This window comes from Piliocolobus tephrosceles, chromosome 1 (assembly GCF_002776525.5).
Source record: "Piliocolobus tephrosceles isolate RC106 chromosome 1, ASM277652v3, whole genome shotgun sequence".
Taxonomy (NCBI): domain Eukaryota; kingdom Metazoa; phylum Chordata; class Mammalia; order Primates; family Cercopithecidae; genus Piliocolobus; species Piliocolobus tephrosceles.
Genome location: NC_045434.1, coordinates 15,435,191 through 15,462,670, shown reverse-complemented (window position 1 = coordinate 15,462,670; position 27,480 = coordinate 15,435,191). Strand labels below are relative to the sequence as shown.

General features: G+C 40.3%; 1 protein-coding gene across 2 annotated transcripts in view; it reads right to left on the bottom strand.

The window, feature by feature from the left end:
- The window catches only part of PCNX2 (pecanex 2), a 275,321-nt gene that overhangs the window by 44,156 nt on the left and 203,685 nt on the right, over positions 1-27,480 (bottom strand). Inside the window, exons 23-24 of one of the 2 annotated variants that reach the window (XM_023216240.2) lie at positions 24,534-24,663; positions 15,276-15,415 (exon numbers count right to left, since the gene is read on the bottom strand). The exons of the other annotated variant lie outside the window; for it this stretch is intronic. Coding sequence (XP_023072008.1) covers positions 15,403-15,415; positions 24,534-24,663 — 143 coding nt within the window. The 3' untranslated portion in view covers positions 15,276-15,402. Of the gene's footprint in view, positions 1-15,275; positions 15,416-24,533; positions 24,664-27,480 lie in introns of those variants that run through there. 2 annotated transcript variants of the gene reach the window in all.

Below are 27,480 nucleotides of genomic sequence, written 5' to 3'. Positions count from 1 at the left end.
GAGGCAGGGAAAGAGAATGAGAGTGGGGGAGAGAAAAGAGAGCTGATGCAAGTTAACCACACTGAAAAATAGGAGTAAAATGACATATTACTCCATTGCTGCAGTGTAGAATTCTTCTATTGGTCATACATACTGTTATTAATGAGTATGCATTCTTTCTGTTGCTTCTGAATGCTTTTAAGATCTTTTTTGATATTAGTGCTCTGAAACCTCACTATTTTGTGTAGAAATGTGAATTTATTTTAGTTTGTTATGGTCATGACTTAGATTCCTGAATCTGAGGATTTATGTCTTTCACCAATTTTTAAAATTTTCTATTATTTTCTCTTAAAATTGTGCTTCTCCCTGTTTGTTTTATGCCTTCTTCCAGAAACTTCTAGATTTCTAGTTGACATCTTTCATTTTGTCCTCTAAGTCTCTTTTAACTTCCCTGGAATATTTCCCATTCTTTCTCTTTCTCTGCTGCATTCTGGCCAGTTTTCTTAGATTGAGTGCTTTCTAGTTTAGCTGTGTTTAATTTACTATTTAACTTGTCTATTACACTATACATTTTAATGACTATATGCGCTGATTTTTATAAGCCATTTGTTCCAATTTGTCATTTATTCATAACATCTTGGCCTTTTAGTTTTATTTCTTCTTATACAACTTTTTATTCTAAATACATATATGATTACTTCTTTACTTATCTTTAGTTTTGGATAGTCAAAATCTGCTATTTATTTTATTTCCTGGTTCTTGTTCATGATGAATATTTTTCTTTTGTACTCGGTAGTACTGGATTGGGAGCTCCTTTCCAGTCAGTTTTTATTGTGGAATTAGTTGAAGACATGTCATGTCCTTTAAGAATAATTTTACATTGGCTTCATCAGCAACTCTAGGGGTATTACACACCAGTACCATTTTTGTGTTAACTTCTCAATGTGACAGTTTCCAAATATGGGTAGTATAGTTTTGAACTCCAAGGCCACATGTGACAAAGTTTAGTAATGTTCATTCACAATGGAGACTTGTTCCCACTCTTCCCTCTCTCTGACCAGTTGAGATTCCTTGTTCCTTCTCTGTGTTGGGTGTTTCACTTCTTCACTGATAGGGCAGACCTTCAGGGCTCCAGCTTTATATGGAAGTCTTAGTTGAAACTTTTTTCTGCTTCTGTAGGACTAACGCTTCATCACCTAGCCTGGCATAGATTTTAAAATGTCAGCCCCTATGTTACTGAGACTCAGAGCCCCGACCCACCACCCACCCCATTCTTCCCAGGCAGTGATACTGGGTTTTGCTGTTTACTGCTCCCTCTTTCTTTCTAGCCCTTGGAAATTTTCTAACTTTATTATTATGCTCAAACATGTATCTAAGAGGTATTTTACAACCTACCATTTTTTTGATACTTTAAGCAGGTAGAAAAGTTTTGAGATTATCTAGTCTGCTACATCTCTGGAACTAAAAACTTCTAAACCAGATCTTCATGAAGAAAAGATAATACAAGTTAGTCATACTGAAAAAATAGAAGTACAACTACATATTACTCCACTGTTGCTGTGTAGACGTCTTCTACTGGTTTTTGTGAGTTTTAGTCTTAGTTATACAACTTTTCAAAGTAATTATTAAGTTAAAAAACTTTTTTTTTTCATTTTATGTTTATAAAGCTTGCTGAGTTTTATACTACTCTCTCCACAATGATCTTATTATGACAGGGTCTGAATCAACAATTTTTCTCTCTGTTGACATTCCCTTAATGCTTCTCTGGTCTCCTCTACTCTCCTATAGATAAACTGCAAAATACACTCAGCAACCACACTGTGTTCAGCGTACCTCAAGGTGAAGTTTCTAAGATTCTGTGTAAACATACATGTGTGCTCACAGGCAGCCATATGGGCATGAAGCAATTCTCTTACCCCCTAATGTTATTGTAAAAGTCTATTTCCTGAAAGTCTATTTGAGGCCTGCAATGAAAGAATACCCTATACAGAATACTGGTATCCAAAATATTGTGTTTTCATCATACCATATGAATCTGCAGTAGAGAAAGCTAAGCATGAATAAGAACAATGAATGCATGCAGATTGGCTCTCTTCTTCCGGAAAGATGGAGTTGGTGTATTTTTCCTTATTCCTCTACTTGGTACATGAAAACCCTGGATTTTACATATAGTAAAAACACCTTCTGAAAGGTAAAAGGAAAAAGCAGACCATCTGGGCATCATGGGATCCAAGGAAAAACAATGTGGTGAGTTTCTCTGTTTTTCTTTTTGCCTCATATAGCCCAGAAACACCTACAGAAGCAAAAGAAAAAAAAAAAAAGCATCAACAAATCCCTGATCTATCTAGCCTGAGAGTCAGGAAAGGCGCAGCCTAAGAAGACAGAAAACTGTAGGTCATAACCTCTCTGTAACAGCCAAATACCACAGATAAAACCATAGCCCTATGCCTATCTGTAGCAGTGACAGCAGCAGAAGAGAGACAAATTCCTAGGCAGATGGGGTGGGTCCCTGGCGAAACCCAACCTTCAAACCAAAGACAAATTAAAGCCTGAAAACCAAGCTGCCACTTCTGGCTAAAGTCCCCAACTTTAGTGAGAACTTCCTCCATGCCTTTCAGCCAACTGAATGGTGCTTTTTGACCAATCAGCATGCATTCCCCCATTCTGAGCCCATAAAATCCCTGGACTCAGCCACACTTTGGGACTCCCCAGCTTTGGGTAGGGGGTACCCACTTAGGGTCCCCTCTCTGCTGAGAGCTGTTCCATCACTCAGTAAAACTCTTCTCTGCCTTGTTCAGTCTCTGACTGTCTACATAACCTCATTCTTCTCGGACACAGGACAAAATCCTGGGACCTGCCAAATGACGGATGTGAAAAGCACCGTCACGCATCCCCGACCAGCTCGCTGAGCTGTTGGCAGTGACACGTTCTTGTTCGCTGGACCATGGGAAAGAAGAGCTGTGATCCTTCGGGGGACCCAGACCTCCAGGCTTCCTGAGCCAGAGCGGTGACAAAGCTAGAACACCCTCCTGGGGCTTTTTCTAGTTGCTGGCATCTCTGAGTTTTTGGGTGCTACCATATTGCCCTCATCCAGCGAGGGCACTTAAGGCAGAAGCTACTTGTGGTATGCCTGGTCCAGCTGCAGCCTCACATGAAGGAGGCATCTGTGCTGGCATCTGGAGCTGCCTGCCCAGCCCCACTGCAGCAGCCTGTGTGTGCCTGGCTGTGCACTGTGGTCAGACCTCACACCCACTTGCCCACACACCCCTCACCATTCTACCCAGGATGTGGGAACCAGGCCAGCAGTGCAAACCGAGCTTGGGCTGAATGGGCAGAGCCTGGTGAAGTGGCCCCCCCAGAGAATCCTGTGTCACCAGCAAAGACTGAGTGAGGAACCTAGACTTCCTCCCTTGCCAGGCAATAATAAGGTGCCCCTTCCCTTCCTGCTGAGATGGTGTCAAAAGAGATTGAGTTCAGACTTTCATAATTTTCCTGGGTAAGGAGGCCACATGGGGAGCAGTCATGAAGTGCTGCTATCCCTCCCATTCAGAAAAGTATCAATAAAGGCTTAGTGGGGAATCTGAACTCCCACCCCCTATCAAGCAATAACAAGAAACTTTCTACCCTCTCCCATCTCAGGAGTCAGTAGAGGCTGAGTAGGGAACCTGGACTTCTAACCCCATCTGAAAGTAACAAAGCAGCAGCCCCTTTTCTCCTGCCAGAACGGTGTCAGTAACAGCTAGCTGAAACAAAGGTGTAAATATTATCCAGAGGCTCATAATACATAATAGCACCCAAAATGTCCAGAGTTCAAAAGAAAACTACTTATAATCAGAAACAAACAGGAAGATCTTGAAATGAATTTAAAAAGACAATACATGCCAAAATTGAGATGATGAAATTATCTGACAAATATTTTAAATTAGCCATCATAAAAATGTTTCAATGAGCAATTAAGATAACTTGAAATCAATGAAGAAATAGAGCTTCAGCTAAAAAAAAGCCTTGGCAAAGAAATAGAAGAAATGAAGAATCAAATAGAAATTGTACAACTGAAAAATACAATAACTAATTTTTTTTTTGAGACAGAGTCTTGCTCTGTCATCCAGGCTGAAGTGCAGTGGCACCGTCTCAGCTTATTGTAACCTTCGCCTCCAGGGTTCAAGTGATTCTCCCACCTCAACCTCCCAAGTAATTGGGACTACAGGTGTGTGCCACCACACCCAGCTAATTTTTGTATTTTAATAGAGATGGGGTTTCATCATGTTGGCCACGTTGGTCTGGAACTCCTGAGCTCAAGCGATCCATTCTTTTATAGTGCCCACAGAGAGTGCACCAAGATAGACCATTTTTCTGGGACATAAAATGATCTCCACAAATTCTCAAAAATGAAATCATACAGAGTTTGTTCTCCAATCAGAATGGACTTAAACTAGAAATACATAACACAAAGAAAACAGGAAAATATCCAAACATTTGGAAACTGAACAGCACATTTGTTTTGAATTAGCAAGTAGATTAAAAACTATGACCTACGCTGCCTACAAGAAATACACTTCAAATATAGTAACACAGCCCAACTGAAAATAAAAAATGAAATATATGTACTATGCAAACATTAATCAAAGAAAAGCAGAAATGGCTATGCTAATATCAGATAAAGTAGACTCCATAACAAAGAAGTTTACCAAAGACAGGAATGAACATTGTATGATAAGAGGGTTAATACAGCAAGAAAACACATCAGTCCTAAATATGTATAAGTCAAACAACTCAATTGCAACATATGTGAACCCAAAACTGATAGAACAGAAAAAGCAGACAAATCCACAATTATAGACAGAGACTTAAACACCCATGTCTTAACAACTGATAAAAAGGCCAGACAGAAGATCAACGATAATATAGGAGAACTCAATAACACTATCAACCAACATTACCTATTCAACATTTATTGCACACTCCACCCAACAATGGTAGATGACGCTTTCTTTTATAGTGCCCACAGAGAGTGCACCAAGATAGATCATTTTTCTGGGACATAAAATGATCTCCACAAATTCTTAAAAAATGAAATCATATAGAGTTTGTTCTCCAACCATAATGGACTTAAACTAGAAATACATAACACAACGAAAATAGGAAAATGTCCAAACATTTGGAAACTGAACAGCACAGTTCTAAATAAACCATGGGTCAAAGATAAAGTTTCAATAGAAATGGAAATACACACAGACACACAAAAAAAAAAAAAAAAAAAAGAAAGAAAAAGAAAAAAAAGAAATAGAAATACATTGAACTGAAAGAAAATGGAAATAAAGGTATCAAGATTTATCAAACACAGCTAAAGCAGTATTGGAAATTTATAGCACTAAACATACACATTAAAAAAGTATCACACTCATAGTCTATGGTCCCACCCCAAGAATCTAGAAAAAGAAGAGCAAAGAAAACCTGAAGCAAGCACAATAAATGAAATAAAGAGCAAAAACCAATGAAATTGAAAAATAGATGAGAAAATCAAAGAGCAAAGAGCTGGTTCTTCGAAAATATCAATCAATAATATTGAAAAATCTCCAGCCAGACTGACAAAGAAAAGGGGAGAGAAAACACAAATTACAAATAACTGTATACACTGCAGACACTGCAGGTGTCAAAAAGATAATAGGGAATATTACAAATAATTTTACATGCATGAATTTTAAAACCTAGATGAAATGGAGTAATTCCTCAAAAAACTCAGTAATTACCATAACTTGCTCATTATGAAATACATAATTTTAAAAGCCTGTAACTATTAATGCCATTTAATTAGTAGCTTAAAAACTCCCCCCCAAAATGAATCTCTAAGCTCTGAAGGCTTCATTGAAGATTCTACCACATATTTAAAAAAGAACTAACAATAATTATACTTAACCTCTTTCAGAAATTATAGAAGGAAGAGACACTTTCCTATTTATTTCATGAAGCTAGTATTACCCTGATACAAACACCTGACAAAAACAGCATGAAAATATTAAAATTAAAGATCAATGTCTTCCATGAATATAAATCCAAAAATCCTTAAAAATATATTGCAAATAAAATTCAGCAATATATAAAAATAATTATATACCATGACAAAGTAGGTTTATTTTAGGGATGCAAGACTGCTTCAATGCACAGAAATCAGTCAATATAATCCACCATATTCACATGGTAAAGAGGAAAAATCACATATTCATGTAGATAAATACAGAAAAAGCAATTGACAAGACCCAATACTATTCATGATTTTTTTAAAAAAAAAGCTCAGAAAAATAGAATTATACAGGAATTTCCTCACTTGATAAAGATCATCTAAAAAAACTACAGCAACACTGTACTTAATGGTGAAAAACTGAATTACTTCCCACAAGATTGGGAAAACTGCAAGGATGTCCACTTTAGCTGCTCTTAATCTCTTTATTTATTTTTTAACTTTTAAGTTCAGGGGTACATATGCAGAGCTGTCATATAGGTAAACTTGTGTCATGAGGGTTTGTTGTATAGATTATATCATCACCTAGGTGTTAAGCCTAGTACCCATTAGCCATTTTTCCTGATCCTCTCCCTCTTCTTACCCTCCACCCTCTGATAGGTCCCAGTGTGTGTTCTCCCCGTGTCCATGTGTTCTCATCATTTACCTCCCACTTATAAGTGAGAACATGAGGTATTTGGTTTTCTGTTTCTGTGTTAGTTTGCTGAGGATAATGTTTTCCAGCTCCATCCATGTTTCTGCAAAGGATACGATCTCATTCTTTTTATGGCTTCATAGTATTCCATGGTGTGTATGTACCACATTTTCTTTATCCAGCCCAACACTGATGGTATTTAAGTTGATTCCATGTCTTTGCTACTGTGAATAGTGCTGCAATGAACATACATGTGCATGTGTCTTTATGATGGAGTGATTTATATTCCTTTGGGTATATACTCAGCAATGGAACTGCTAGGTTCAGTGGTATTTCTTTTTTAGGTCTATGAAGAATCGCCACGCTGCTTTCCACATGGTTGAACTAATTTACACTTCCACCAACAGTGTATAAGCCTTCCTTTTTCTCTGTAACTTCCCAGCATCTGTTATTCTTTTGACTGTTCAGTAATAGCCATTCTGGCTAGTGTGAGATAGTACCTCGCTGTGGTTTTGATTTGCATTTCTCTAATGATTAGTGATGCTGAGCGTTTCTTTTTTCATATGCTTGGCTGCATGTATGTCTTCTTTTGAAAAGTGTCTGTCTGTGTCCTTTGCCTGCTTTTTAATGGGGTTGTTTTTCTCTTGTAAATTTGTTTCAGTTCCTTATAGATGCTGGATATTAGACCTTTTGTCAGATGCATAATTTGCAAAAAATTTCTTCCATTCTGTAGGTTGTCTGTTGACTCTGGGGATAGTTTCTTTTGCTGTGCAGAAGCTCTTCAGTTTAGTTAGATTCCATTTGTCAATTTTTGCTTTTGTTGCAATTGCTTTTGATGTCTTCATCATGAAATATTTGTCTGTTCCTATCTCAAGAATGGTATTGCCTAGGTTGTCTTCCAGGGTTTTATAGTTTTGGGTTTTGTGTTTAAGTCTTTAATCCAACTTGAGTTAATATTTGTACATGGTGTAAGGAAGGGGTCCAGTTTCAATTTTCTGCATATGGCTAGCCAGTTATCCCAGCACCATTTATTGATTAGGGAATCTGTCCCTCATGGCTTGTTTTTGTCAGGTTGTAGGTGTGTGGCCTTATTTCTGGGTTTTCTGTTCTGTTTCATTGGTCTATGTGCCTGTTTTTGTACCTGTACTATACTGTTTTGGTTACTGTAGTCTATCACTGATGGCATTTAGGCTTATCAGATTGAGGACATTCTTTTATCCTAGTTTGTTTAATGTTTTTATCACAACATAGTGTTGTATTTTACAAAATGATTTTTCTGCATCAATTGAAATGGTCAAGTGGGGTTTATGTTAATGTGTTGAACCACCCTAGCACTCTCATTTGGTCACAGTGTATAACCCTAATAGGCATTGAATTTGGTTGGGTAGTATTTTTTGAGGATTTCTGCATCTATATTCATAAGAGATATTGATCTGAGGTTTTCTTTTCTCATGATGACACTGTCTGGTTTTGGTGTCAGGATGATACTGGCCCCACAGAATGAGTTAGGAATTGTTCCTTTTGAAAGATTTGATAATAATTGGTGTTTATTCTTCTTTCAACATTTTATACAATTCATCAGTGAAGTCAACTGGTCCTGGGCTTTTTCTTTGTAGGGAGTTTTTAAAAAAATTACTGATTTGGCCGAGTGCGGTGGCTCATGCCTGTAATCCCAGCACTTCGGGAGGCTGAGGCTGGCGGATCATGAGGTCAGGAGATCGAGACCATCCTGGCTAACACGGTGAAACCCCATCTCTACTAAAAACACAAAAAATTAGCCAGACGTAGTGCAGGCGCCTGTAGTCCCAGCTACTTGGGAGGCTGAGGCAGGAGAATGGCATGAACCCGGGAGGCGGAGTTTGCAGTGAGCTGAGATGACACCACTGCACTCCAGCCTGGGGGACAGAACAAGACTCCGTCTCTTAAAAAAAAAAAAAAAAAATTACTGATTAATTATTTTTATTGTACTTGTTATAGTCTATTTAGATTTTATGTTTATTCTTCAGTCAGCTTTGGTAATTTGTATGTCTTTAGGAATTTCTCCATTTCATCTAGGTTACCTAATTTGTTGAAATACATGGGGTCGTAGAATTCTCTTATATTTCCTTTTAATTATGTAAGGCTAGTAATAATGTCCTCACTTTTATTAGCAATTACAGTATGTTGAGTCTTGTTTTTAACTTGGCCATTCTAGCTAAATGTTTGTCAGTTTTATGTTTTCAAAAAACAAATTTTTGGTTTTATTTATTCTGTCATTTTGCTACTCTTCATTTTCATTTATCCCTAACCTAATCATTCTGTCTGCTTGCTTTTGGTTTTGTACATTCTTCTTTTTCTAGTTCTTTAAGGTGGAAAGATAGGTGATTTATTTGAGATCTTGAAACAAATATTTTTCGAGATGAGGTCTCACTATGTTGCCCAGGCTGGTCTTGAATTCCTGACCTCAAGCAATCCTCCTGCCTCAGCCTCTGAGTAGCTAGGATTACAGGCACAGGCCACCATACCTGGTAATACCTTTTTTCTTCTTATTATTTTTAGAGGCAGAGTCTTGCCCCGGTCACCCAGGCTAGAGTGCAGTGGCATGATCATAGCTCAGTGAAGTCTCTAACTTCTAGGCTCAAGCAATCCTCCAACCTCAGCCTTTATAATAGCTAAAACTACAGGTGTGCACCCCCATATCCAACTAATTTTTTTAAAAAATTTTGAAGAGACCCATCTGTCACTATGTTGCCCAGGCTGGTGGTATTAAACTTTTGACCTCGAGCGACCACTCTGTCTTGGCCTCCCAAAGTGCTGCAGTTACAGGTGTGAGCACCACCACGTCTGGCCTTATTTTAAAAATCTAGGCATTTACAGCTATGAATTTTCCTCTGAGAACTGCTTTTCCTAACTTCCATAAGTTTTAATAAACTATATTTTATTTCCATTAATCTCAAAGTAGTTTTTAATTTTCTTTGTGATTTCTTCTTAGAACCATTGGTTGTTTCTGTGTTTTAATTTATAGGTATTTGGAAAATTTCCAAATTTGCTCTTGCTATTAATTCTATTGTAGCTGGAGAACATTCTTTGTATAATTTCAGTTTTTAAAAATTTATTGAGGATTGTTCTATGGCCTAGTAGATGGTCCATTGTGGAGAATAGTCTATGTACACTTGAAAAGAATGTGTACCTAAAAAACTTTTGCTTTGCAAAACATTTTGTTAAGAGGACGAAAAGACAAGCTACAGACTGGAAGGAAATATTTGCAAAACATATATATCCAAGAGAGTACAACTATCTGAAATAGGTAAGAAATTCTCAAAACTGAATAGTAGAAAAAGTAAAACAGTAGAAAAAGAAAACTAAAAAAAATACTACATTATGAGACAGCAATGGCATTCTGGAAATTATCTCAGAGAAGTGAAGACTTATGTTCACATAAAAACCTATAAACAAGTGTCCAAAGAAGCTTTATTCATAATAGCTCCAAACTGGAAATAACCCAGAAGTCCTTCAATGGATGACTTATTAGACCCTGACACATTCATACCATAGAACTACTCGGCAATATAATAACATTAACTACTGACACACACAACTTGGATGAATCTCCACTGAATTATGTTGTGTGAAAACAGGCAACCCCAAAAGCTTAAACAGTTTGGGATTCCATTTATATAACATTCTTGGAATGACAAAATTATAAAGATGGAGAACAGATGAGAGGTTGACAGGAGTTAAGAAGGGATGGGGGCAGGAAGGAAGTATGTGTGCTCTCCAACAGGAGAGGTCTCTGTGGTGATGGAAATCTTCTGGTTTTTTGTTTGTTTGTTTGTTATGTGACTACCATGCATTCATGTACAATTTGTATCTCTGATTCTAACGTGCTTACACCTTAAATTAGTATTATTTCTTCCATTTCAGCAAGAAAAATCCAAGACTACTTCATATTTTAAACACAGAATATAAAATTCAACCATTCAGTGGAAAGTCATAAATATTTAGGGGGTGAAAAGTGTTTCTTCTCTTTCTGCAAATGCAACTAATAAAAATAGTAATAAAAAAAAATCCAAGTTGTTTGCTGTCGGGCAAAGAGTCAGCCAAATGGGAAATTGAATAAATGAAGAGGCAGACAATTTTAAGTGATTCATAAAGATTAAATTATCAGGGTACTGCTGGGTTTTTTCCCAAGTTTAATTTGACTGATTTAAGGTTTTGACTTCTGGCTGTTACATTCTTCTGGTACAAAGAGGTTCAGTGTTTTAGTTAGAGTTATGAGTGAAACTTCTCCTGGGGATGAAGACATGTTTATTTCATTCATAAGTTACCTGTGGTGTATATAGAATTTGGATCAAGATGAACCAGGCTTTTGCCATGCATTTCCCCATATAGCAAAAAGAAACTATAATCTTTGGCAATGGAACTGCAGTAATTTGCGCAGTGACACACTCAGTTGTGATGAGTTAACTCAAGTCCTTCAGTTTTTGTAGCCACTTGTCTCAGGAGAGGCAGCAACTTGAGAAGACACATTCTCTGAACACAATGCCCATTATACCACGTGCAGTTTTCTAGTTGAGGGATTTGGCATTAATAAAATCACACCGCAACCTTTCTTGCTCAGATGGACTTCACTTTTCCTTTGCTATCTCCTTCACCCCCAAAGCATAACACTGTACTTCACTCACTTTAAATCTTAAAATCTGTTCCAAAATCAAATCCAACTAAAATTACACTCCTTATTCTACAATCATCTTGAGACACTTTGTTAAATCATTTCCACCTTGACTAAACTTTTAAATGAAGAAATTTATTATATGCAAGTTTGACATCTCATGTGTGCATTTTTATGATGTGGTACTCCATGTAAAATAATTTGGACTGGAAACATTGCACTAATGATACGGTAAGGGGAAGGGGAGTGCCCAAGAACAAGTCTGCAGCTGTAAGTCAACAAACATGATTTCTAGTTTCTCATTTGATTTATGATTTATTAAATTATTTGAGGGGTATAAAGGAGAGAATCACCTCATTCTTCTGACCCCCAGTTTTCTGAATGTCTAAAATAGCAAATAAACATAACATAGGGCTTTCGGTAGGAAATTAAAACACCGAGCCACATCTATGACTGCCTACTGCAAAACTAAACAGGTAGTCACTTTAGCCTTGTAACAGACCAGTCACCCAAGTGAAGGATAAGTGACAAAGAATGAATAGGAAATAGTTTTTATGTCACTGCATCAGTACATCTGGGTAGAGATTTTATTTTAAGGGGTGGGGGAGGAATAGTATTTTTTATTCTGACAATATTTGACATTTGTTTTTAAATTAGATTTTTCAAATACTAAAATAGATTGTGTCAAATCTTGACTCTAGGAGCACAGGGATAAAATTCAACAGAAAATGAGTTCACTCATCTCTCCTCAACCCTCACTGGTGTTTTCCTAAAACAGGCTCTTGGAAAACAGTGAAAAACACCCTCAGAAATCTTCCCCACTGGCTCCTGTTTATCAGTGATAACGTTAACCATCAAGTGAGTGCTCTATTATTCTGCACTACTCCTAAAATTAGGCTTTTTGAAACTTTTCCTACCCAAACAATTTTCTTTAGCATCTACTAAGAACTCTCTTTCCTTCCTTTCTCCCAAATCTGTCCCATGCCTCTCTCACAAAGTCTCCCCTGACTACAGGCAAATAAGCTCCAACTACGCAACCTGTAAAACCAATAATCAATTTAGAAAGCACCCTAAGATATTACAAAATATAAAAAGAAATATAATATATTAAATTGCCCTTATTTTTATTGGGTAATTTTTTTCTAATTCTCGTGTATATAATTATTTTGATATTACCGGTCACTTTTCATTTAAAAAATCATGAAAGGGTATTTAGTTGAGTTTATAGGGAAAGCCAACACAGCAATCCACACATGAAAGAGCATTGTAAGCCCTATGGAGTGGAGATGATGACAGAATGCTTCCAAAGCGACAAGAAAAATAAGAGAATGGTTTTGTATATTCACATTATATATTAATTCCACTCATGAATCAAGAGCACTGTGTACCAAGAAGCAGCAACTCTATGTAAGGCCTGGGCAAGGTCTTTGCTTTCAATAAAGTAGGATTAGAGTCAGTCTTAGAAACATGCTCAGAGTAACAAGATTAAACAAGCACATGATTATCAGAATCCTACAGAGTGAGTCTCACAGAGCCTCAAATGCAAAAGCCTCCCGGTACCTACAGTGGTCTGCTGTTATAACATACAATGAGAACATACCGTGGAGTGGCCTCTGACAGTCACTTGGCGTACTGGCCGATCTCAGGGAAGACATTTTAATTAGAAGTGCTCAGGATTCTTGGCCATGGGGAGTAAACCCTCACTGTCCAGATGCTTCAACTCTGCCTAAGAAATCTCCCGCATCACATTTATTTGAGGCACATAGTAAAAGAGTTCAAGACAATGTAAATTTAAAAGCTGCATATGTCCTGCCTTCCTTTGTTTAGAATAAATCAGTCCCATCTCTAACACTTCCCTAAAAGCTGGACGAGCTAAGGATCCTCCTCTCACTTGCTATAGTGATTCAGAACAGGGCTCTGCCCTCCTGCTGTACAAGGCTTACACTCCCTGCAACCATCCATCAACCTGAATCACTCACAAAGCCTCGCTCCTGGGTGACCTTGAAGCCTCAGCAGCACCAGACAGCTGGGAAGCAGCTGGGCATGTTCGACACCTCCCTGCAGTCGCATGGTCTGCTACACTATTCTGCACTTTTCAAATACTTTAACTGCTCAGCAAAAACTAACAGGACCTTGAGTAAAACTATGCACCACAGCACAATGTGTAATAAGCTCAAAGCAATGCTGTTTGAGAAATTCAACATACTGGAATTCCTCAAAAGCATCAGCTTTCTGGAATATATGTGCATAATAGCTCATTTCCATACCTCAAGTGTCAAACCTTACATGTAGGAGTTTTCCCATCCATCAGCAAAATAGTGGGATGGAGTCAAGTTCATAATTTGGCTTCTCAGAAGTAAGAGCATTCAGACACAAATTCCAGGTGAGGAAATCTGAGGCAGAGAAGGGAAGTGGAAGGACCAGCCTAAGTTACAGGGCACATTGGTGATTGAGCTAGGGGAGCTTAAAGTTCTTTTGTCTGCCACTCAGCCCTGGAGGTACAATAGGGAATGGATGCCAGCACCTTCTCTGGCATTCTAGGCTACTTAGTGACACAGAATTATGGCAATAAAGGTAAGCTTTTGTGCCATCACTCCCTAAAAGTAAAAGGTGGCCAAGCGTGGTGGCTCACACCTGTAATCTCAGCACTTTGGGAGACTGAGGCGAGTGGATCACGAGGTCAGGAGTTCGAGACCAGCCTGGCCAACAGAGTGAAACCCCCTCTCTACTAAAAATACAAACAATTAGCTGGGTGTGGTGGCGGGCACCTGTAATCCCAGCGACTCAGGAGGCTGAGGCAGGAGTATTGCTTGAAGCCGGGAGGAGGAGGTTGCAATGAGCTGAGATCATGCCATTACACTCCAACCCAGGTGACAGAGTGAGAGTCCATCTCAAAAAAAAAAAAAAAAAAAAAAAAAAAAGTAAAAGGTAAGACAGAAGGATTCCTTTGATAAAAGCCACCACTTGCTTTTATTAGGAGTCTTTTGATTTCAAGTGACAGAAAACTCAATTCAAAATGGCTTAAGCCAAATACAGAATTCAGTGGCTCATGAAGCTCAAAGGTCCTTTTAGGCCTCGGTGGACTTCGGAGATAGGGGAGTGTCATCATCCTCTGTGTCCCTCGGCCCAGCCTTCCTTTGTGTTTGCTGTGTCCTCAAGACAGTTCTTGCTTTGTGGTGCCAAAGGACTGCTAACAGCAATAGGCTTGCACCTCATGCCACCAAGTCCGGTGGGAAGGAAGGGACACCTTAGGATACTTTAGGACACCCTAAAGTCCCAGAACTCACTCTGGCTAGACAAGAACAATAGACCTCTGGGACGCCAGGCTTCACACCTTTCCTTTCTCTGGCTTTGGCCCTCTTGGCCATAATCTCACGCACTTGTTTGTTTCCCACTTGCCTGTGCCCTAACGTAAGTCTTCCCAGAGTGAAATGAAACAGGAGGCAGGCACTACCCTGCTGTCAGTTCCCAGGTTTGGCCCATATGTCCCCAGTCAGTTGGGTGAGATTTGCTGACTTTAAACTTGATCTCTTTTCCAGTACCTCAGTCCGTCTTGACATTTCTATGTTATACATAACTATGATTTTTTTTTTTTTTTGGCTGGTTTCTCCTTATTTCTATTTCTTTTGGAAAGTTCAAGAGTTGGTCCATATTCCCACTTGGGCCGTAACCTGTCAATCCCAGTACCTGCCGTCTCCCCAAACATGATCCTGTAGTAGCTAAACCATGTTAATGCTGCAGCAAGTCATTTTCATCCATACACACACACACACACACAGACACACACACACACACACACGCAACTCATCTTAGTCACTTCAGGCTGCTATTAAAAAAAATACCATAAACCAGGTGGCTTATAAACAACAGAAATATGTTGCTCACGGTTCTGGAGGCTGGACGTCCGAGATGAGCGTCAGCATGCTCAGGTTCTACTAAGGGCCTCTTCCAGGTTGCAGAATGCCAAATTCTCACAGTATCCTCCCGTGGAGGAAAAAGGGGTTAGAGAGCTCGCTGAGGTCCCTTTTATGAGGGCACTAATTCCATGCATAAGGGCTTCACTCTGATGACCTAATCACCTCCTGAAGGCCCCACCTCCTAATACCATCGCATTGTGGGTTAGCATTTCAATCTAGGGGAGAAGGGACACAAACATTCAGTCCACTGCAATCCTCAAAGTGACTCTCATGCATTTTTATATTTCCCAGAACTTTCATTTCTGTATCCATCTGGACAACTCTGAGGTCTGCCTGGGGAGTAAGATCCCTGAAGACTCCTTTAGCTCCCAGTTAAAATGAGAGCATTTGAAAATTCCTTTCCCAGATGTGTGAAGTTATTTAACACCCTAGAAAATCAAGGGCAGGTTGCAGCCTCAAATAGGGATTTCTCAAATCACCCATTTAAAAAGCCACCTCATCTGGGCCAGGTGCGGTGGCTCATGCCTGTAATTCCAGAACCCTGGGAGGCCAAGGCAGGTGGATCATGAGGTCAGGAGTTCAAGACCAGCCTGGTCAAGATGATGAAACCCCGTCTCTATTAAAAATACAAAAATCAGCCGGGCGTGGTGGCGGGTGCCTATAATCCCAGCTATTTGGGAGGCTGAGGCAGAGAATTGCTTGAACCTGGGAGGCGGAGGTTGTAGTGAGCCGAGATCACGCCACTGCACTCCAGCCTGGGTGATAGAGCGAGACTCCATTTCAAAAATAAAATAAATAAATAAAAAGTTGCATCTGTATTAATTAGCTCGACCCCTTTCTGGGCCTGAGACTGTATTCAGAATCTCAGATGGTCACTTGTTGTCCATGAGGGTCACTGAGGCTTCATTCCTGTTCTTACGTATCCCTGCTTAGCATCTGGAGCTGCTAGGAACCAGGCCGGGGCCATGGGGAAGCATCAGGAAGCCTCTCTTGAGGAAAAGGAAAAGACAAACCTGCAAGCTGATGATTTGCAAAGTGGCCACTCACCACGCTTTCTTGCAGCCTGAAGGCGGGCACTCCATTCTCTTGAGCTATGAATGTTTTGTGGTCCAGTGATGACTATGAAAGCTCAAAGCTCAGCCTAATGATTCTAAGGGTGGTCTTGACGAGCTGCATTGCTTCTGACCTGCAGTGGTTCTGACCTGTCCTGCCACTCTGAGCAAATGCCTCGGGGCTCAGAGCTGCAGCTGCTTTCCTTTCCAGATAGGTCTTTCTGGCCACACAGGGCTCTGGTGATAGTGCCTTCCTTTTAAGGCTCTCATGGGCAAATGCATCAACTGGCTTCTGTGTGTGTTTGTGTGTGTGCGTGTGTGTGTGTGTGTGTGTCCTCTGAGAGGCTTCAGGATATAATGGAAAGCGTGTTCTGGGCTTGAAATAAGATCAGCCCTGGGTTAATATCCTGGCTCAGCTGCTCACTTGTTCTGTGACCTTGAGCAAGTTTTTTAACTTCCTTGAGTTTCTTTTTTCTGATCTGTCAAATGAGAAAAATGAAACTCTGCTTCCAGAGTGAATGTTAGGACTGGAATGAATATACTAGAGAAGACGAGCAGATGTTCAATAAATACAAGAAGATGAGGATCGCCATTGTTACTGCTACTACTGCTGCTCTGCTCCTACTACTGTTATTATTACCATTAAGAATAGATCCAGGGCCCAACTTACTCCAAGTATGGGTCTGAAAGCTCTAATAGACTTCAGATTCCTGATAAAGGAGAGTCATGACATTTATCTCAGCAGTAACTAAAACAAGGGCATCGGACAAATAAAAATGTTCTGCGTTCCTTGTCATGGTATATGCAGGCACCTTGTAAATGTATCCAAATAAATTATGGGGTAACTTAACTGCAAGTAGATATATGTAAATCCCTCTCTGGCATAACTTTAAAGGAAGAACAGCTTTTAATTACAGGGTTGCATTGTACTATTAACCCACAAGCCAGAATAAGCTGCCTGCTTTGTACTTAAGAAAAAAAATTGTCTTTTGAGAAGCTCAATGCTTTGCAAAGATCTTGCAAGTCACCTTTAAAACAGCTTAGTGGGTAGAAAGCAGTCGGCAATATTCATTTGGAAAAAGTTAAAAAACAAACTGTGAAGCTAAGAATTTCTTTCTTTGATTGCCTGATCGAGCCAGGCATCCCTGGTTCCATCCTGTGCACCATCATTAACAAATCATGAATGAAGCTCCAGATAGTGACAGATAATCCCATCTGCTGCCAAACTGAGGGGGCTGGAGGGGTGAAAGATGACATGAATGAAACTGACCTCTATGGGCTGGAATGGTGAGTTAAAACCAATAAGATGAGAGTTGATAGCGAAAACGTAAACTTCCTGTTTTCAGTAAACCACACTCACACATAAGACCGGGATGATGAAGGGTCAGCTCAGCAAATGTTTTTTGAAATAATGAGACATTTTAGATTTTAAGAGGCATAAATGAGAGCAGGACACCTGGGTTGCCGAAGTAACAGGTCCTTCTACTGAGAACCAATTAGATGACCTCTGGAGCAAGATGAAGGTGGGGAGGGTTGGGGAAAACTCACTGAACATCTAGAGGAGGCTGACTAGGATTTCCAGGGTCTAGACCATTTCACACAAGGAACAGTTTGTACCATTTAGCCTGAAAAAGAGGGTGGCAAAGGAAGGAGAGCTGTCTCCAAACCGGTAAAGAGCAGCAGGTATAGGAATCAGCATCTTGATGCTGCATCAGCAGGGGTATCCAGGTGCTATCACAAGGAGCAGATTCAACTCAATGAAGAGCCCACAGCTGTAACAGCACTCACAAGGGCTGCCTAGCAAGGCACAAGATCTGCTCCACCAGCACCGAGAAGAAGCTGGATGGTCCAGAGCACAGAGGGGATACCGTAATTCCTAAGGGTCCGTGCTACACTCATGTCTATATTACAAACCAACAAGGAGCTGGAAAACAACACAGTGAGATTCACGAGAGCTCACCAAAGACTAGGTAAAATATTTTTATCATTTATTTTGTTGTTAGATAAAACACAAAACCGTGGGACTTAGAGAGCCTATTATTCCGTAAAGGCGGCTGTGAGGCTTGAAGAACAGAACTGGGGCTCAGTGACTGGCCGAGGTATCAAAATAAACATGGTGCCTGAAGGGGAAAATAATATTTATAGGGCCTCTCACAGCAGGCTGGCTGTGGATGTGATGGTACACGATCTACATGATGTGTCGATTCGCCTGCTGATTTGATTGCGTTCTGCCATTTCAGAAAGGACTCAGGTAGATTGCAGGGATGCATAATATATGTCTAGTTACAACTAGATTAAAAGCTGAATGAGAAAAGATGGAAATTTAGGAAAGGAAAATGAAATGGGGTCAGGAATAAGGATAGGTATGTTGTACACAGAAAGGACTTACACATTTACCAAAGCGAACCATGTCTCATTTGGTGTGTATGACGTCTGAGCAGTAATCATCTCATTTTACAGATGAGTTAACTGAGGCTCACAGACAAAGTAACATCCCAAACACCTAACCAAGCATATGCACTGGGATTTTAATTGTGGTTGGACCGACCACAAAGCTCATGCTTTCTGACGTTCTACCGCTGCCTCAGTTAAGAGCTGAGGATTAAGTAGAATCAATTATCTTCTTGCTGAGAAAGGCAGGTCCAAGGATACAGATGCAGGGTTGATACTTTTACAGACCAGTCACAGAGTGATTCCTGCTAGGTAAAGCCTAGCACAGTACACTCGCATAGATGATGCTTAATACACATTTGCCATAAAGGATAACACCCAGAACAATGTAACATTTTAAAACCAATCTGGATAGAATTCTAGAAATGTAACCAACATGAAAGCTTTATTTCCCTTTCATCTAGCATTGTAGGTCTAATGTATTTTACATTTTATAGAGGGTTTTTGACATATCAAAACAAAATCCCTGTTAATGGGAGTTTTCATTATTTTAGAAAGCTGAAAATAGTTAACTCCTTTAGAACAAAGATGTTTGCTGAGATAACTGGGCACATGTGTCATGTAATTTCTGGCCTAAACATTTGTTTCATGTTAATGACAAAGTTTTGTTATTTAGTGACTGTTTACATACAAAGAGCAGGATGATAAATCATAATATCAGAATGTGTTTCTACAGCTTTCTAGAATCCTCTGACATTAGGGGGATGTATAAACACAAAGCACTATTATATACTGCATTTGCTATTGTTGCATGGAATTAAAATAAAGACACCAGGCAGAGCTCATCAAGACAGATTTTAAAGACCTTGTTAGTAGTCAAGACCACCTCAGTCTAGCAGTGAGTGTTCTCGCCTCAGCAAATGTGAAGCCAGATTAGGATTTCTATTTCCTCTGACATAATATTGTTGGACTTAATTCACTTAAGAAATACTTACAGGCCAGGCACGGTGGCTCATGCCTGTAATCTCAGCATTTTGGGAGGCTGAGGATGGTGGATCACAAGATCAGGAGTTCGAGACAAGCCTGAACAACACAGTGAAACCCCATCTCTACTAAAAATACAAAAATTAGCCAGGCGTGGTGGCAGGCCCCTGTCATTCCAGCTACTCAGGAGGCTGAGGTAGAAGAATCACTTGAACCCAGGAGGCAGAGGTTGCAGTGAGCCAAGATCGCACCACTGTACTGCAGCCTGGGGGACAGAGTGAGACGCCATCTCAAAAAAAGGAAAAATGTACAGAACACCTACTTTTTGCAGGGCCCAATTAGGCATACAAAAATGAAAACTAAACAAGTTCAGAATTGAAGGTATATATAGACTACACCAATCTTGGGTAGAATTTACTGATGGCCATAGTAGCAAATTTATTTTTCTAAACATGACTGCTACAGTACCTCTCCATCCTGCAAACCACTCTTGAACCTTACCATATATCCACCAAGAGGCAGAACATAATTCCCCTTTCTTTGAATCTGGGTGGGTGAGTGACTTACTTGTAGAAAATAGAATGGGAGAGAATTGATTAGGCCAGAAAAATCAATGTAACTTTTATTAATACCTTACTCACTAGAAAACTTTTGCTGAAGCCCTGAGGCCACCATGCTCTCAGGAAGTCAAACCTCTCACTCACCCAGAGATTACACGGAGAGGTTCTGAGACTACATGAAAAGAAAGAAAGATGTCCAATTAGTCCCCAGCAGTTCCAATTCCCTATTTCAGTCCCAGTCACCACCTTCATAAGGGTCCCCAAACCACAACCACTCAGCCCAGCTCTTCCCAAATTCCTGACCCATAGAAGCCATGAGATATGACAAATTGTTTCCTATTGTTTTAAAACAAAAACTAAGGTTTACAGAGATTTGTTATTGAGTAATAGATAACAAGAACATAAAGGCAACCTGTTAGAGGAATTTAGGAAAGGAAAGACAATTTTTAATTGGGGTGATCAGGGCAACTTCATGGCAGAGTTGCCATTTAAGTTGGGTTTTGCCAACTAGGTGTGAACAGGAGATGAAGAGGTTGAGGGAGGGAAGGTCATTCTACACGAAGGGTATGACCCAAGGAGAGATTCGGAATGGAAATTCACAGTATATGATGTGTGGGAAAGTGTTGTGGGAGATGGGCTGGAAAGTTCGAGAAAGAAGGGTCTATATCTGTGCTTTCCAATATGGTAGCCTCTCATCACAGGTGGCTATTTAAATTTAAGTGAGTTTTAAAATTCAGTTGCGGCCGGGCGCGGTGGCTCACGCCTGTAATCCCAGCACTTTGGGAGGCCGAGCCGGGTGGATCACAAGGTCAGGAGATCGAGACTATCCTGGCTAACACGGAGAAACCCCGTCTCTACTAAAAATACAATAAATAAATAAATAAATAAATAAATAAATAAATAAATAAATAAATAAGTAGGGCGTGGTGGCGGGCCCCTGTAGTCCCAGCTACTCAGGAGGCTGAGGCAGGAGGATGGCGTGAACCCGGGAGGTGGAGCTTGCGGTGAGCGGAGACCACACCACTGCACTCTAGCCTGGGCAACAGAACGAGACTCTGTCTCAAATAATAATAATAATAATAATAATAAAGTAAAATTCAGTTCCTCCATCAGACTAGCCCCATTTCAAGTGCTTGGTAGCCCTATGTGGCTCGTACCTGCCATATTGGAGAGCACAGACATAGAACATTTCCATCATCCAGAACTTCCTATTGGACAGCACTGGTCTACATGGCATTTCTCCTTGTCCCTCAGGCACAATGAGCAACTGCAGGCTTTTGAGGAGAAGAGTGACATGCTGAGCGCTGTGTTTCAGGACAGCTATCCTAGAGCTATGTGTGGGCAGAGAGTAGCAAGCAGGTTAGTTAGGAGGCTAGGGTAAAAAGGCAGACAGCGGACACATTTGTCATACACCCTAGTGAGGGACAGCATCAGGGAACAGGAGGTCTGCAGGTTTCAGGACAGGCCAGTTCAGGGAGAAAAGGGACTAGCTGTGATTATCAGGTCACTGGTGATTTATTTACCACTTCCTTGAAGTATTAAAATTGTTTTGGTACACTGCAGGTCTCATTTGAGACCTGCACAAACACAAGTCAGCTTTAAAAGATCTGTGCCAAGCGACTGGAAAGTGAGGGAGCAGGGGTGAAAAGAAAGAGGAAGCCAGGAAAGGGGACTGCTAAGTGGCCTCCAGCACACACACCCAGGCTGGTGGCAGCAGTTCATGGTGGTAAATGTGCTCACTGAAGCTCCAGATGAGAATATCTTTTCAGGCATCCCTTTTAAAGTGATGGAACAACTAGTACAACATTAAACAGGATAAATGACATTACCTGACTGGTCCTTTGTATCAGACTCAAAAGATGGTAATTAGAACGGCCACATAGAAACTCTCCAGTCAGAGCACTAAAACTCATTGATTAGGATTTGAAACTAAAAAAACGTTTTAAATAGATAGAATGAGATTTCCAGAGTGTTTGTAATGATCCAGATGAGATTTCCTGTCATTTCCTTTCCTGGTACCCACCACTCTACTGTCGTGATTTCCCTCCACCGATCTTTTCAGCAGACGGGCCAGAGGATGCTGTGCTCTGATGCCTTCACAAAAGGCAACAATAGACCTTCAGCAGACTGGGTTTGGCACCAAGAACTCCCTCCTGCAGTGGAATTGAAAATTTCCTTCCACTTGGCTCTTTCGGAAAGATCTAGGAAAGGGCAGGTATCCTTGTACATCCCCTTAGACCCTGAAGCCCTCTTCCAACCCATGAGAAGGGCATCCAGAGGCAGACACCCCCCACACATAGACAGGGAGCCTAGTGCTAATTATCTGTGTTATTTACTGATGAGAAGAATAAACGCTGCAGAAACAGTTCTTTGTGGGACTGAATAAACATAAATCTTGCTCTAGAAACCCATACGTTTGAGTAACCCACATAAACTGACAATTCAGACCCAAACATCTCACTCAAAAAGGATGGCTGAATTTGGGAAGTGAGGAGACTAAATAACCAAACACCTAACTCCTTTTGCGCAGGTATTAGAATGCCTCCGTCCAATGTCATCTCTGCACAAAGATTCCCCTTTCCACTTAATATCCTTTCCGACTCAACTGAGAGGTGTTTTACTTCTATTGAATCTTCCCATGCCAGAAAGACTGATTCCCTATCTGAGAATAGGAGGCAAAAAGAAACCTTTTGTACTCAGTACCAAGTTTTAAATATGTTGTATTTTCCTTCCCTGTTTAGGTGAAAGCATGAGAAGATGTCCCTCCTCTTATTTACAAGTATTTGCACTTTCCAGCAGCGTGACTTTCAGAATGCCAAAAAGGTCTCCCAAATTGTTTCCTCCTAAAAAAGCTTAAAGAGAAGCCAACTGTGGTAGTTTTCTTTTACTCTCTGGCTCTGTAAATATGCATGTTTCTTTAGACAAATGCAAATGAGCAGCCTTGTTATGTGAATTTGAAGACAACTTTACTTTTATTGCAAAATCTACCCCCCTTAGAAGACAAGAAATCTGCCAGAAACCTGAGGGACCTCCTTCCACTCCTCCTTCCACCAGTGAGTAGAGCTCACTGGTTTGATTAGTTTTCACCAGGGCACCCCTAAACGTGAGACTGTCCGAAGGAGATTCCCCCGAGTCATGGTAAACACCTACTAGCAATGGGTCAAGCTGGGACAGGAACTTCCCCGCGGAGCAGTCAGAGAATAATCATCCTAGCCCAGGCTCACGTGGTGCTTACTTTGTGGCAGCTCCTGGTCTTGGTGTTTTATGTATGTTAATTCATTTTCTTTTCACAAGTCTATGAAGTAGGTCCTATGATTTCACTTCCATTTTACAGATGAGGTAAAGGAGGTCTGAAATGATCAATGTTAAGTGGGAGAGATGAGGTGTGAACTCAGGCAGGCTGTGTTCTAATCCCTAAGTCACACACCTGTGCCAGAAGGATGCACATTTTATAAACCATTTCTCGGGAGAAGCGTGAAACCATGGGTCTAACTTAATGATGGCTTCTGTGAGACATAAAAGACACATTGTAAAATGCTAGCACTCTGCAAAATGTGAATAAATTATGGAAAAAGGATTAGGGTTTAAAAGTAATAAATAGCACAAGTATGGTTAATAAATTAGGGCAGAGGAGATTGAAATGGAAGACCTGCTGCAACACATGGAGCAATCCAGAGTTCTCTGTCCCAGCTGAAGACTGCCGGGTACACACGCTTTCCTTCCCTGATAGCTATTCTCAAGACCTTCCCCCACAAATCATTAAGAGGTCTTTAGGATTACTTGGCGAACCATTAATTCTCTCTTCTCACCTTCCCGTAAGAATAACACTCCTACTTAAGGAAATTTATGACAGGTCCAAATAGTGGCCACAAGTTTTATGGCATCCAGAAAAACTGGGGATCTCTTTTCCATAGAGCTGTGATGGCTGCCCACTTGTACAAGACAGTCTATTTAGAATGCTCATAGAAGGGATGCTACAGACAGGAAAAAAAGATGCCATGCAGGGACCATCTGGGCATATCAAAGGACATTACCAATGGCTTGTTAAACAACCTTCCCCTAGGTCACCTACAAAAATTTGGCAGTGATAACTCTTTTCCTTCACAACTGGTGAAACCCGGACTAGCATTCGTTGGCTAATTTGAAATCAGTCATGTTCTTTCCAGATCCCTCAGACCCAAGAGCTGAGTCACTGAACTGAGGAAGTCATCAAGAGAGACAGGTTTGGCCTGGCCCCACAGCCGGGGGAAGCCTAGAGCCAGGGACCTTCTAACAGAGGAAGGCAGAGGAGCCTTCTGAAGCGCACACTGGAGAAAAGGAATTGAGCACTGATTTTAGGATCTTACTTGTAGTTTTTCTCCCAGAATTTCACTGGCCTGACATATGATGTGATGAAAATGACACTCCCAAGAAATGGGCTCAATGGGGTAGAAAAGATTGACGTGGCAATCGTCTGAAAGAAAAGCACGGCAGAATCTGAGAGTGTTGAGTTAAGGCAAAAAAAAAATTATTATTCCTATATGTTTAAAGTATTATTTCAAATTTTGATGAGTTTTCACTAAAGCCATTTTTTCCACCAAAGAACGAACAAAGGACACACACTTAATCTCTCTATGTATAGATTTATAAATATAAAACTTTCAGTAGTACCCTGCTACGTCTCTTTTACCACCATGTAAACCAAATGATTCTCATAAAAATCTCAGTGGTCTTAGTCTGATTCATGGCAAAGATTTAATATCTAAGGATTGAAAAGAACAGTTTCTCTTTACTAAGATTATTAGCTGAACAAAACACACTAGGGTACATTTACTAAAGTATCAAGTAGCTTTGTAAATAATTAATATTAGATGATACTTTTTGAAAACAAGTAATAGAATTGTTCGGGAAGGTAGCATCTGTTTCTTGAAGAATGTTTTCCCACTGTTTGAAATATCTATCCATCTATCTACCTAGGTAGATGTATACACAGATAAACAGATACTGTATATTGAACACCATTGGTTCAATTCAAGTCATATCTAGTTTTTAAGCAAAGAACACCACATGCACACAAAGTAAGTGTTTTGTGGGCCAAGTTGCTTCTATAGGCATTCTTACATGAGTTTCTCACGTACTGGCATGTGTTAATATCACACACCTTGCTTGATCAAAGATGTAATTGCTCAATATTAAACTTAGCATGTCTGTTGCTTTTGGCTTAAGTCCAATGGATCTTTGGTGATTAGTGGCAAGGAGCCAGAAGCAACAGTTCTCTGAGCAAGTTGGTCCCTTCAGGTCTCACTCCATCACTGGAGACTCCCAGCTGCCAATCACTCACCATCATTGTGGCGCAGAGGTTCCGTGGGGCCTGTGGTTGGAAGCACAAGAGAGAACTGCTGGCCAGAATCCATGGGGGTGGCAGAAGTCACTGGAGAGTCAGACTGCCCAGGTCCTGTAATATGGACATCCTTCCTGGTCTAGGGTAGGTATTAGGACTTGGATCATTCTACTACAGATCTGATCTGACCTCCTACAAGGCTGGTCTTCCTGCTGGGAAGTTGTTGACAGCTGTACCTCTCTCACTACTCAACTAAGGGGGTCTCATTTCTGTAACCCATGTTCAAAAAGTTCTGGCACAGAGTAAAAAGGAAATGCTTGGCACAGACAGGAAGACTCTGCATTTCATTATCAAGAATACAGAAGTAACTCGGACTTCTAAGTGGTTTAACATAACATTAAACAAATTATGTGATAAAGGGGTGGGGATGGAAGTTGGGATTCCCTAATAGCCCCATTTATATGTAAGATATAAAACAGGAGTGAGTCTTGTGCTGTCCACACTTTCACATACATTTTAGTAGATTTAAAATTAGATTAAAAAAAATTATCCAGGCATTGTGGTGCACACCTGTAGTCCCAGCCACACAGGAGGTTGCGGTGAGAGGATCTCTTTAGCCCAGGAGTTTGAGGCTGCAGTGAGCTAGAATTGCACCACTGCACTCCAGCCTGGGCAACAGAGTGAGACCCTGTCTCAAAAAAATAATGATTTTTTTTTTCAAGAGTGATTTTTATTTTTTTTTAACTTTCTATTTACTCCCAAGCATTTTCAGGAGTAAAATGTCACATCCTCCATTAATAATACATTCCAATGTTGAATTGTTTAGGTATCAAAAAGATCTCTATTGTGCTGCAATTTAAATCCAATTCTTTTTATTTTGACCTAGGTTCAAATAGAGAACTACAGAACAATATGCTACTGTAACATCTATTATCACCCATCAGTTTCCTCTTTTGAAAGCTGAAAATACCTAAGTACTTCTGCCACAAAACACAGCGTATTAGCTATTATGCTCCTTGTCATTGGAAGAAAAGGGAATTGCACGGAAGATATCACTGAGTGAAGGTATTGAAAAAAATATTAGAAAGCAGAGTGAGGTCAGAGGTGGAGTTTTCTGAGGGGCTGTGTTGAGAAGAAAGGAAGAGGGAGAAGTCCTCACATCAGGGGCAGAGGGTGTGATGAGGCTTGCAGAGGAACCAGGACAAAACCAAGTGGAGCCAGGGCTGGGCAGATGTGCTAATATGTGATTATCTGGCTAAGTCTGTCTAATTTTTAGAAGACAGTGGTCCTGCATGGTCTCTACACATATTAAAAGGGGGACTGATGTGGCTCTTGTTTTTGATTCTAAAATTTCCCCAGAGATTACATTGTACATTTTTTAAATGCCAGAAACAATTATCCAAAATTTAAGAAGTGAGGAAACTGTGCTAGTCTAAAAATAAAGTTCAATGTGGTAGGAAAGGAAATGACGTTTAACAGGTTAGAGGGAGGGTGGCAGTGAATAAAGAGGACTTTTTTTTTCAGGAAAGATCAGTAAAGAATTACAGCACACTCTGGGCAAACAGGAAAGGCTGTCACTACTACTGGCAAGACAGTGCCAAGAAAGAAGAGCTACTAAGAGGAGTAGGCACATAAAGCCCACTTTATTTCTTTCTAAGAGAAACAGCTGAGAGATTAACCTAAGGGGTAGGTGATCACTCCTTCAAAAGCACACTTAAAATGAAAACATCTATTATTTGTTTTGTTTGTTTTTTGTTTTTGTTTTTGTTTTTTTTGAGATGAAGTCTTGCTCTGTCGCCCAGGCTGGAGTGCAGTGGCACCATCTCGGCTCACTGCAACCTCTGCCTCCCAGGTTCAGCTGATTCTCCTGCCTCAGCCTCCCGAGTAGCTGGGACTACAAGCGCCTGTCACCACGTCCTGCTAATTTTTTTGTATTTTTAGTAGAGACGGGGTTTCACTGTGTTAGCCAGGAT